This window comes from Momordica charantia, assembly GCF_013281855.1.
Source record: "Momordica charantia cultivar OHB3-1 chromosome 6 unlocalized genomic scaffold, Mcharantia_2.0 BLBB01000006.1, whole genome shotgun sequence".
In the NCBI taxonomy this organism is placed as follows: domain Eukaryota; kingdom Viridiplantae; phylum Streptophyta; class Magnoliopsida; order Cucurbitales; family Cucurbitaceae; genus Momordica; species Momordica charantia.
In genome coordinates, this window is record NW_028275164.1 from 14542560 (window position 1) to 14556299 (window position 13740).

Here is a 13740-nt window from a genome sequence, read left to right on the forward strand (position 1 = left end):
TACCGGTTTAACTCCTACCGTGGAAAGAGTCAGAATTTCAAATTTACAACCCAAAAGGTGCTTGGGAAGTGGAGTAGGACAGTTGTGTCGAACCACTATAAAAATTCACAGTGTCAAATTTCTCTAACCCTCTCTCTTTATTTATTTTTGCAATTAATCTAAGAATTTTATTGTTTGCTTTAAATTTCTCTTGTTTGCCTTAGAATTTATTTTATCGTACTTTTTTTAAAATTGCATATTTCAAAAAGTGTATTACTTTTGTTTAAATTGAGTCCATTTATTAAAAAGTTTATATTTTGTTAATTAAACCTTATTCACCCCCCTCCAGGGTTGCCATACCGATCCAACACTTCAACAGTTGCCGAGTTGCCTATAAAAACACACTTGCCGACGTAGAGTCCTACAACTCATGGAAGAGGTTCCAGTTTGAATAGAAGTGTCTATAAGCCTCAGTATCAATAATACAGTTGGACTTGTTTTCGACCAAATTCGCTTCCACGACCACGTTAGTAATGCTTTTGTTTATCTCAGCAAGGTTGGATTGTGGAGCATATTTTTGATCTGGCTTTCCTTTTCTCATATTTGTTGGGTGTGTTACCCTAAACTCGTTTGTATTTATGTAAAAATAAATGTATATTCAATAAATCTGTTATTGAATTCATAGCATTGCATTGTCCAAAATCCAATAAACTAAACATCCAAGGTTATTATCATGTAACCGGGACAATATATATACTGGATATATATTTGACATACTAGGTATATATTTGATATACCTCTGATATACGAGGTATGTATTTGATATACCCCTCATATACGAGTGGATAATGTCCCGTGAATAACCTAAAATGTCTATAATATATGGATAAGGCTGGGTACCTTATCCTGACAACACTATGAATACAACTAACTTTGTAAATGTTACAGACGACTCGATCCAGGTCGTTCATGTGGAGACATGCAAGTGAGGGTATCCTATACAATGAGTTTGTATAAGATCAGACCGTAAAATAGCCAATCTTTAGATGTAATACCGTTAACTAACAGATTGCTATTTCTTAGGATGACCAGACAACTTATTCTCAATCTTGAGTGAGTTGTGGACTCCCGCCAGTGAGGGCTAGTCTTTTGATCTGTATGGGTGAGAGTGGCCCGAAATTCCGACTCAATATTCCTACCATTTTGGGGACGAGACCGAGTGGGAAGCTGGGAACATAACTTCACAAGATGGAATTCACTCCTCCCCGACCTCAGGGGAGTAGATGAGTGTTCTCTTAAATGCTGACTCCGAGACTTGAATAAGGGGCCCCACCCTCTCACTGGCCCGAGAGGGACTTCCGGTTATTGGTCGGACCATAACCGGGTTGTTCATTAGAGGAGTAGTGGTATTTAAGGAGCAAGATGTAACACAGGGGTAAAACGGTAATTTGACCCATCTGTGGTTATGACCACTCGTGAAGGATTGACTTGTCATTAATGGTCCGTATATCCATGGACACGAAAACATTCTGCAGTGAGAAGAGTGCAACCTCGGGTCTTTAGTGGAGTGACCCGTAGTTAACGAATGTTGATTAACTCGGTCAATGAGTTTGATCGATTAATCTCGTATCATTGGAGCTTCTGATCTGTAGGTCCATTAGGTCCCCTTGCTAGCTCATAATGGGTAAAACGAGGATCAAGTTTTTGGAAGAATTTGAACTGTTCAAATGGGGGAATATATGTATATTGATACATTCTAGTTAATTCTAAATTAAAACTATATATTATGAGAGTAATTATTTGAATGAGATTCAAATAAAATTAATATGAATAAGATTAATATTAAAACTATAGGTTAAAAATAATGTACATAAGATGTACATTACGACTATAGGTTATACGAGAGAGATGCATTTGAATAAGATTCAAATATATGAGTTTAATTAAATATGTGATATGTAATTAAATTTTAAATAATTAATTGTTAATTATTTATTTAGTTAATATTAGATTTAATTAATTAATTATTAATTAGATTAATAATTAATAATTAAATTTAATTAATTAATTATTATATTAATTATAATTAAAAACTCCCCTGCAAAATTGGAGGGGAGTGGGAAGAGTTATCCCACGTCACATTTGCTTAAACTGTACAAAATAGTTCTGTACAGTTCTTCCCGGGTAAGAGTAAGGATACTCTCTCAATCAAGTTTTTCTCTCAATTCTCCCTCTCATTCCAAATAAAACGCTCCCACAAGCATGTTCTCGAGACCCAAAAGAATAGCATGGAAGATCGTTTGGTGGTGTTCGTTGGTTAATCCATTAAAGAAAAGTTCTTCAAAGGTAAACAACTTTTCCCCATGTATTTCATCTTTGAACGTTTGATTTTGTTTCTCACAAACTCATGAACGATGATCCGCTTCCACTCCGGGATTTACATCCCATCACATATTACAATGGTTATAACTTGTGTCTTGATTTCTCGCAGACATAACAAACTATTTTGGTCTTCTCAATTCTTCCACTGGAATTTTTGAATTGGAAGCCCTTCTTCTTTTTTACTCTACCATTGGAAACATGTTTTCCTTTACTTTTGAATATGTCTTTATTTGCACTGAAATATTCAACTAAGTTAGCATTAATTGAATTTAAAGATTAGGAAGAGAGTTTAACCTTTTGCATATTGGCTTATTTTTTGCACATGTGATTCATCAATTCTTGCAGAGTCAAATCCTTCTTCATGTGTTTTAGATGGCTGCGATAATCACTTTAAGAAGGATGAAATTTCTTGAGCAGCACATTCGCTTGGAAAATCTCATAGATTCTTCATGCCCTAAGATAATACATTTGCCACCAATTTCTCATACTCGTGCACCTGGTCCATGACAGCTTTGTCATCCGACATTTGAAATTATAGCCACTTACCAACGACGTATGTTTTCCTACCTCGTCCCCTCCATATCTGGATCTTTCAGATACGAATAGATCAAAGAGGGAGTCGTTCATATGGTTGAAGAGATGACTATAGATCATCTTATTGTCTTTCTCAAAATTGTCAGAATCGATGGGTGAAGTAGCAACAGTGGCAGCTAGCTGAGTTGCAGGAACGATGGATTGATCGACCTCGATAACTGGTTGAGTAGCATCAACAGTAGGCTGATCAGCAGACACAACAGCAGCAATGAGAACTGGTGCACGAGGACATAATAATCGACCTCCATTTTCTCGAATAATATAAACAGATTTTGAGACCAGTGGCGATAATTGGACCCATCGAGCGATCCCAATTTAGACAGATATGACATAACCTTTCCAGATCGGATTGCAGCAACCATAATTTTTGCTTTCAGATTGTTGGAGAAGAAGAATCAGTAAGCAAGAAATTAGAAAATGTTGTTTTGTCGTGGAACCCACTTCCTTTGAAAGCAAAATTCAGCACGACCTTGGTGCTAAATCGTTTATTGCTGGTTGCTTCCCAAGGTTAACACAAGATCTAAATTCAAGCATACACTTGTTTGAATCAGCTCAAAAGAATTTTTTGGAAAACATAAGAGAAGGAAGTAGAATTTGTTTTATATGAAAGAGAGATTTATATAGGATTTCAAAAACCAAAAACGTTTTACACAATTAAATGAAAAACATTTTTTGAGATTCAAACATTTTGTAATTAATAGAACCCATTTTTTTAATTAAATATAAAAATATTTTAGCTTTTAATTAAAACAAAAACCGAACATTTATAAATTAAAAACGATTTCTCCAAAATAAAATAATAACAATAATAATAATTACCCACCCGTCCGACCAAATGAACGACGGCAGCACACGTGTGCGGAGATGTCTTGGGCTTACCCCATACATTTTGAAGCTCATCAATAAAAGAACTCCCATTATAAATTTCTTTCACACTTCAAAATTTTTTCATTATGGGACAACTAAAAAATTTTTCCTTTTGTAAAACACAGTTTTCTTTTGATATTCCCAATCATGTTCAAGAAGTAGATGAGGCTAGAACAATATGTTGACCGTTTGCTTTTAGTTTTTTTTTTTTTCTTTTTCTACTCTTCTGTCCATGCATTAAACTACTCTTGAAATCTTCCTTTTTCAACCAAAAGGGTTTCTAAAATTGGATTAATATTTTCACGAAGTTTTAAAAGATAAAAAAAAAACACAAGTAGACAAATAGGTAATAAGTAAACAGACAGTTGATGAATTTTTTAAATACTAATAAAGCCAACTATAGAAATAATGATTTTGATGTTGTGTATTGTAGCTATAGATCCCGACTAATAGAAATTTTGCAAATTTGTACCTTAACCATTGGATTATAGTTTCCTATCAATTCCATGCCTTTTTTCCTTGTCCGAATTTGCTTCACAAAATGGGGCTTGGATTAACAGATGTCGTAATGATTTGGAAGGAAAGGCACAACATCGGCAGAGATGTATTTGAATAAAACTCTCTAAACATCGAGAATGTAAAAGTTATCCTTACCTGAGCAACAATAAAAAGAAGCATTTAAGGGTTGTTTGACTCGTGGTGTTGGCTTGGGCCGCGTTTGGCATCTTGAGCCAACCCCACATTTGGCCTATAGTTTTGTGAAGCCTAGAATTTGATCAATTAAACTTGGGTAGAGCAGTAATTATATTATTCCACCCACTCCCACCATTTCTTCTAATTGTTCCTTTCTTCCTCCCACATTTACCTTCAAGAAAATTGTACCTCTTCTTCTTCTTACAAATTCCTCGTCCAAAATCTCCAGCCGTTGTAATTGATTCTCACCATTTTCACGTTTGCAGTCCATTTTTGCCGCATCCATTCTCAATCTCTTCATCTATTTCCCTCTCTTGCACCTCTGTATCCTCACTTATCAACCTCATCCTGTTCATAAACCCTAATCTCAATATATAATTACAAAAATGGGCACTTGCAATAATAGCAAAAAAAAATTAAGTAAAATAGCAGCACATTTAGCATCCACATTTAGTTTTTGAAAATATGACAATTTAAAACAAAACGGAGGTACAAATTGAAAAGGTACAATTTACCCTGGAAGCCCAGAACATTAATAGCACTGATGTATGTTTGATATATACTTGATATACCTCTGATTTATCACCGATATACCACTGATATTTAACTGATATGCTACTGATATACAACTGATATATCAATGATGTACAACTGATACACCACTAATAATATAACTATGATATCTACTGATACAACTTCTTATATGATTATATGATTTACTAATTATTGATTTACTACTGATATAACAATGATATATAACTGATATATACTTGATATAACTTTGATATACACTCATGTACCATTGATATCAACTGATTTACTTTTAATATAACTACGATATCGACTAAAATAACTTCTGATATGATTATATGATTTACCACTGATATATATTTGATATTATACCTCTGATATAACTATGATAACTATTGATATAACTATGATATATGTGTGTTGATAAATACTTCTGGTACGATTAATGATGTACCATTAATTTACTACTGATTTATCACTGCTATATCATTAATATCCCAATGATTTCAAGTATATTACCTCTGATACGGGTTTTGATATACTACTAATATATACACTATTATTATTTTTATTTTAGTAAACACTAATTTTTTGAACGATATGGCAATAAGCTTTTTTATATATAAAACATTTTGAATTTAATCCTATGTTTGCTAATTTATTAATAATTTGTCGATATCAGAGTTGGCTTTTTAGGCCTTAATCTCAAATTAATTAACTTTAATTAATTAATTAATTAATGTTTTGATGATAACATACCTAATTTTGTTTATTGATAATTTTCGTATTTTGAAGTATCCATATCGTAGAGCTCGATACAATGATTCCAACCTCTCTTAAATCAATTAGATTGGAGCTTGAACGAAGAAGTTTTGACCGAAACAAGTTCAAAGGAAATATATCCAAAATTAGATTGGAGTAGGCAGTTTACCGAACTACTATAAAATTTCAATGTCATTTTCTCTAACCCTCTCTTATTTAATTTGTACAATTAATTTTCTAGTGTTACATGAAATTAATTACAAAAATTTGTTCTTAATATTTATTGTCAATCTTTAGATTAAGATTAGAATTAATTAGTGTGCTTAAAATGTATTTCTAATTTATTGATTAATTTGTGTTAAAATGAATTGTTTCTAAAAAGTTTGTTAATTTTTTAAAGTGAGTCCACCATGTTAAAAAATATATATTTTATCATTAAACCATATTCACCCCTAGGGTAGCCAATATTGATACAACAATACTGATTTACTACTGATATAACTCTGCTATATGTCCCATGTATACTTGATATATCTCTTATATATCACTAATATATTTTTGATTTACCATTAATATAACTATGATATCTACGGACAAATAGTGACTTGGTTGCAGAGGTTGAACTTGAAAATCATTTCCCTTAGAACTGTAAGAAACATATGTTTCAAATAGAAACCAATGTTTGATATTCATCAAAGTTACATCAAATTTGATATACAACATTGTATTCTACAAGCTAAACGATAAATAAACCAAAGCAAAATAGGAATCAAATATGAATAAACTTCAAAAACTAATATACCAAGAGACTAAGAGGAGAAGAAAAAAAAGAAGAAAAACGGATAGATTCCAAAGTGGGTTCAATTGAAAAACCTGACCTACGATTTTTAAATTTATGTTTAATTTTCCTATTTTTCTTGTTTTCTTCGATGAACCAAGATAAAAATACGAAGAAGAAGATGAGCTTGAACAATGATGAGCGGGAAGCTGAAAGTTTCAATGTGAATGAAGAAGAATAATTTGTAGAATAAAAATTTGTAGCAAAGTCAGAAGTTTCAGTTTGAACCAAAAGTTTCAGATTCAGCTTGAACGATGATGTGTCGCGAAGCCAAAAGTTTCAGTTTCGATTCTATAGCAGTTCGGCTTAAAGAAGAAGATTTGTAGAAGTTAGAAATTTTAGATTCTATAGCCGTTTGACGAACAATAACATTTGTAGAAATTGGAAGTTTCAAATTCGAAAAAAAGACCAAGAAAGGTGATAAAACACGTAAAACAAAGTAGAAGGATAAATTTGGAATAAAAAAACAAAAAATAATATTTCAAATAATTTTGCCATATTTGCAAAATCCAAAACCTCTTACTACATTTGTAATAGGTTATAAAAATTGGAATAATAAAATTCCAAAAATAAGATTTTAAATATTTTGCCATGTTTATAAAATACAAAAGAGGTTGAAGGGATTATCTAAAAAAGGTTCAAGAAATGTACTAACATTTAACATGTCACACGTACATTAGACGTATATCAATAAGAAATCAGAGGTACATACATCATATGTATATCAGATATATATTACATACAATAACAGTAAAATTGGAATAATAAAAATTCTGAAAATACAAAAATTTAAATTTTTGACATATTTGTAAATTACAAAAGAAGTTAGACATTCTTGTAAATATGGCTAAAGATATACTTACTCAATTCAATTTCTCTTGCAAATATTACTAAGACCCAATTCATGAATACATAAAAAAGTGGGTTATGATAAACTATATTTAACCTCCCACTCTAAAACCCAATTATGCATTCCTCACTCTCTATTTGTCTTTATATAGACTATAATGAAAAGTTTGAGTGGGTAACTGTAACCACCTAACTTTTTAGGACTTAAACTTCTAAGGATATTACTACATGCATGCTTTCAATATTTTAAAACTCTTTTAAAAATAAATGATAATAAATAAAACAAGGTTAAAAAACACATTTGGTCCCTATACTTTCGTTAAAGTAACGAATTAGTCCGTGAATTTTCAAAAGTAACGATTTAGTCCCTGTACTTTTAAATTGGTTATAATTTAGTCTTTTAAAAATTAGGTTAGAATTTAACGGAAATGTGGCGTGGTTGCCCACGAAGATATATGTTTACAAATTAAAAGGCATCCAAAATAATGGGTAGGTTCAAGTTTTAAGGTTGGTTCAAACTTGACTAAATCTCATTGTTCCACTCCACGATAATGTCCATCGCTGTACGAGCTTAGGAAACTCCGCTGAACGCTGCTGGGGGAAATATTGTGGCGTCGCAGGTACTGATAAAGAAGATGGGGGCGATGGAGGCGGAGTAAGGTTTCACGGCCGAATTTTGATAACCTAGCCGGAGTAAGGTTTCGCGGCCGTCGTCAGACAATGGATTTTCTTGAAACTATGGAGGAATCAATGGAAATTGCAAGTGACAAATGAGTGGATATAAAAGGGGGAAAACAAATTTTAGCGAAATGTGGTTTGTTTCTTTCTACAAAGGTATTTTCAGAGCTTAAGTTTAAGAAATGGAGGTGATGATTTTGCGGAGGAGATTGTCAGAGTCATGTTTTTCAAGCTGTGAAAATTCAATCTGGGAGAAGTGGGAAAATATGGTATAAATTGAGAATAGAGATTTTGTCGTCAGTTGAAGGAGGAGATTTCAATTTGTGTTGCTTTTTTTAGTTCCTAAACCAAACCGACCCAAGCTTGAAACTTGAACCGAACCATTATTATGCTTAGGTGGCCATTTAATTTATTCACACATATCCTAGTTGGCAGCACCTCACACTTTTGTTAAATTTTAACCTAATTTTTAATGGCAAAAACTAAATTGTAACCAATTTAAAAGTACAGTGATTAAATCGTTACTTTTGAAAGTTCAGGGACTACATCGTTACTTTAACGAAAGTACAGGGACCAAATGTGTTTTTCAACCATAAAACAAAATACAATCTCATAACATAACTTTATAAAATAAAATAAAATAAAAAACTTTATTTGGGATCCCATAAATAGTTTACCTAAAACATAATATCAAGATAAATGACTTCTAATGCAAATTATTAAAAAAAATGAAACTAAAGCGGAAGCGAAAACTCATGGCACTGTAGACATCACACACCTTGTACGTCTTAATCCCTAAAATAAGTAGCCCAACTTTTTGGGACTTAAAATCTAAGGGGAAAGGGGTGAGTATTAAAAATACCGAGTAAGTAACCCAGCTAACTGGGTCAGACATGCATACACATACAACATGAACATGTGGGACCTAAATATTTATCCAGTCAAATTATTGTTCTTTTTCATTTTCTTTCCTTTCCTTTTGGTCAAAGTGAGCAATTAACCCAACCCCACACAAATGATACCAACTCCATTATGGTACATAGGTGAGTTTCCTGGGAGACTCTACCCAAACTGATGGTAGTTGGCACCCAGCCAGCAGAGTCGAGTCTCACCCACCTAGGTCCTCAATTTTAGTCTAGTATGTGCATTACAGTAGGGTGATTGCCACAGCTTCTTTATATATATATATATATAACAGTTTCACATTCAAGATCATGCATGAGATCCCATAACTAAACATTATGTAATACAACGCAACAATTTCACATGACATTCAATTCCCAAACAACAATCATTATATAGTCATTCAAAACATCGTACAAAAATTCCAACTTAGCCCTAAGGCATTCCGAAAGCAAAGCCACTTACCTCAATAGCGATCCAAAATAAATGTTGGCTTAATCCACGAAATTTACTGGCCCAGCCTAAATTAATTTTCCAAAAATTAACTAAAATTAAAAAAATAATAAAATTTAATTGATGAAATTTAACACCTGGTATAAGGATTACCAAACCAAAAATTTATTCGTGACTTACTAACGTTGGATGCGTGTGCACGAGGGAGGATAAAATAAAACAGAGGGAAAATTGGGAGGGAGGAAAGGAAAAAACTTAACAATATAACCTAGGGTTTGTCATATTCTCTTTTAACTAATTCTAGCCCAACCAATCTTTTATTTTATTTTATTTTTATTTCTTTTATCTTTCTTTCCTTTTATTTTATTTTCTTAATATGATTTATCTAATCTCATCTTACCTAATAAATATTATCTTTTTTTTTAGAAAAAATAATAACAAAGAACAATAAGACTAAATTAGAAAAAATCTCTATTGTAACGAAAATAAAAAAAAAAATTCTATAGTATATGGATTTAAACTACTAAAATATCATACATAAAAAAATACGAGGCGTTACAGTCTACCCACCTTAAAGAACTTTTGTCCTTGAAAAAAATATATAAGTTTGCCCTATTGCCGAGTCTACTTACGTAAGGTTGACTTACTACTTGTACGCTAGGAATGGCGCAGGAGACATCCTCAAAGGGCCGACCTCCATAAAGAAGTGGGTCGGAAAGTGGTTCTTCGCCTCCGGAGCGTGGTTGGCTAGGGACGAGTCCTACCAGAGTACTTCAGGTTGGACTCCCGTGGTGTTGTTCGGTAGGACCAGAGTACTTCAGGTAGCTCATCGGCCCACCTGCCCTTCCTTGTGTCCAAGCGTAGCTTAAGGCCGTGCTTTATAATTTTATTGATCGCCTCTACCTGTCCATTGGCCTTGGGGTGAGCTGGGGACGAACATAAATGACTGATTCCGAGCTTGTGACAAAAGTCTTTAAACATCGCATTGTCAAACTGTTTGCCATTGTCTGTCACGATGGCATTGGGTATACCAAAGTGGCAGACAATGTTTGTCTAAATGAAGGACGTGACCCTAGCTTCCGTAATTGTGAAAATCACCTTGGTCTCGATCTATTTGGTAAAGTAGTCCATGGCTACGACGACGTACTTGATTTGTCCCTTGCCTAATGGGAAAGGTCCAATTAGATCCACTCCCCATTGTACAAAGGGCCTTGGAGCTGAGATCAGAGTCAACAGTTCAGGGGGTTTATGGATGATGTTCCCGAAGCGCTGAGTCACACGCCTTCACGAACTCTTTTGCGTCTTGATCGACTGTGCCAGTAGTAGCCTTGACGGATGATCTTGGCCGATAACGATCTGGCCCTCGAGTAGTTGCCACAAACTCCTTCATGTACCTCCCTCAGAACGTAGTTCCTATCTTCTTTGGAGATGCATTTAAGAAGGGGTAAGGAGAATCCGTGCCGGTACATAGCTCCATCTCGGAGCAGGTACCGAGCTGCTCTCCGTGACAGTTTCTTTGCTTCCTTTGGATCTGTTGGGACATTACTTGTTAGGAAGTCTCTGACTAGGTCCATTCATGATGGAGGTTGGGAATCGACATCCATCATATTTGGCTCCAAAATGGAAGCGGTATCCAATATCTCCACCGGGACAAATCTTGCCAGACTGGTCTGGTACGCAGATGCTAATTTGGCAAAGGCATCGGCATTAAAGTTATCTGACCTCAGAATCTTGCTGATTTCATAAACCTGGAAGTGGGTGAGGTGCGACCCGACCTTTCCCAAATACTTCTCCATCTGAGGATCTTACGTCTGATATTCATTCTTAATTTGATTTACTATCAGTTAGGAATTGCTGAAAATTTGAAGATGGCTGGCTCCTAGTCCCCTTGCCATACGCAGCCCGGCCAAAGGGCTTCGTACTCAGCCTCATTATTTGAGGTACGAAAATTGAAGCAAAGGGCATACGCAAAGCGCATGCCATTTGGGATGAGAGGGAGAACGTCTGCGCCACATCCTCTTTCGTTGTCCGATCCGTCCACGTACATGATCCATGTTAGGTCGGATGTGAAGGTTTGAACCGGCGGGGGAGTGAGCTCTGCTATGAAGTCCGCAACGACTTGCCCCTTCACAGCTGTTCAGGGTTCGAACAAGATGTCATACTCACTCAGCTCCACGGCCCACTTCATTAAATGGCTAGATGTCTCTAGCTTGTGAAAGACTTGCATCAAAGGCAAGTTCGTGAGTACGGTCACGGTATGGGCTTGGAAGTACGGCTCAGTCTACGTGTCGAGGTGACTAAGGCAAGAGCCAGTTTTTCCATTTGAGGATACCTGGTCTCGGCCTCGGTCATGGCTTTGCTTATGTAATAAACTGGACTTTGGCGCACTCCATCTTGCTTGATGAGGGTCGAGCTGACTACGTTATCGGACACGGCCAAGTACAAGTGTAGTTTATCTCCGGGCATAGGCTTCGCGAGCAATGGTGCCGAGTAGAGATATCTCTTGAGCTCTTCAAAGGCTGCCTCACACTCGGCTGTCCATTTGAATGACCCCTTCATTCTTAACAATTTGAAGAAGGGGATGCAATTATCAGTAGACCTGAAGACAAACCTATTGAGGGCAGCAATCCTACCGTTACGGCATTGCAGCTGCTTGAGAGTTTATGGGGCTTGCATCTCAAGCACGACCCTTATCTTCTCCGGGTTGGCTTATATTTCTCGGTTATTCACCATAAATCCAAGTTACTTCCCGGATGAAACTACAAAGGCATACTTGGCCGGGTTAAGCTCCATCTGATATTTTTGAAGGACTCCGAAAGTTTCGGTCACGTCAGTCATGTGCAACCTGGACTGCTTGCTCTTGACAAGCATGTCGTCCACGTATACTTCCATATTGCATCCGATCTGGTTGGCGAACATTTTGTTCACCATCCTCTGATCCCTTGCCTTCTTTAGGCCAAAGAACATGACCTTATAGCAGTAAAGGCCTTAATCGGTTATGAAGGAGGTGTGGACTTGGTCTGGTTTGTGCATCTTTATTTGGTTGTATCCAGAGTAGGCATCCATGAAGGTTACCAGCTCGTTCCTGGTCATAGCGTCCACGAGCTGGTCGATCCTCGACAGTGGGAAGCAATCTTTTGGGCAAGCCTTATTAAGATTGGTGAAGTCTACACACATTCTCCACTTGCCGTTGGATTTTTTAACTAAGACAACATTAGAGAGCCACTTGGGATACATAATTTCTTTTATAAATTCAGCTTTCAATAGTTTGTTCACTTCTCAACAATTACATCACTTCTCTCCTTATCTACAGGTCTTCTTTTCTGCTTGACAAGTCGGAATGATTGGTCGATGTTGAGGCAATGAACCATTATTTTCGGATCAATGTCAGGCATGTCCTCATAGGAACATGCAAACACATCCAAGTTTGACCTGAGGAAAGAGATGAGCTCTTCCCTATCACCCGCCCCTAGTTTGGTGCCTATGCTCACTTGCTTCTCTAGGCTGAGCAAGGAACAAGTTCCAACTCTTCAATGGGCGCAGCTACTTCTCACTGGCTAGCTTTAGGTAGTTAATCCTCGGAAGGTGGAATAACTCGACTTAGAAGAACTGACTCCTCTTCCAAGGCACAAACTGTCGATCCTTTAAGTGCCGAAGTATAGCACTCTCGGGATGTCTTCTGATCTCCTTGAATCATGCCGACTTTGTTGATAGTTGAGTATTTCATAACTTGATGCAGAGTTGACGGAATGGTCCGAAGTGAGTGGATGATGGGTCGTCCAAAGATGGCATTGTAGGCTAATCTGCCATTAATCACCACGAACTCGGTCATCTAAGTGACTTGGGTGTCATCTTGGCCGATTGTGATAGGAAGATTAATACAACCTTCGGGACTCCCGGGCAAATCCAACTAAGGGCGTTGGACTTTTCTTCAGCTATGCTCTGGTCCACACCAATGCTAGATAAGTGGTAAGGGACATGATGTTGATAGAGGCACCTCCATCAACTAGCACCCTTCTGACCTGTACATGGTGTTGGGTGTGTTGCCCTAAACTCGTAGTTTGTATTTTGTAAAAACAAATGTCTATTTAATAAAGTTTTATTCAATAAATTTGTTGTTGAATTGATTACGCCTGTTTACATGCGTAAAAAGAAGGTTTTAGATGCTATTTTTACTATGTTTTAACTTTGTTTCGGACTTTTTCTCGGTC

At 35.9% G+C, this 13740-nt stretch overlaps 1 protein-coding gene across 1 annotated transcript; it reads right to left on the minus strand.

Annotated features, from left to right (window-relative positions):
* Positions 1–11408: 11408 nt before the first annotated feature.
* On the minus strand, positions 11409–12088 carry LOC148210748 (uncharacterized). The gene is made up of 2 exons (XM_088125171.1): positions 11803–12088; positions 11409–11662 (listed from the first exon to the last, which is right to left on the minus strand). The coding sequence occupies exons 1-2, from the start codon at positions 12086–12088 to the stop codon at positions 11409–11411; spliced, it is 540 nt and encodes a 179-aa protein (XP_087981297.1).
* Positions 12089–13740: the final 1652 nt, after the last annotated feature.

Bases quoted from the DNA above. Each gene is read 5' to 3' on its own strand.
- LOC148210748 (XM_088125171.1), bottom strand. From the start codon at position 12,088: ATGAAGGGGTCATTCAAATGGACAGCCGAGTGTGAGGCAGCCTTTGAA. The intron at 11,663-11,802 runs GTACTTCCAAGC...AACCCTGAACAG, and splicing joins CTCGACACGTAGACTGAGCC to CTGTGAAGGGGCAAGTCGTT.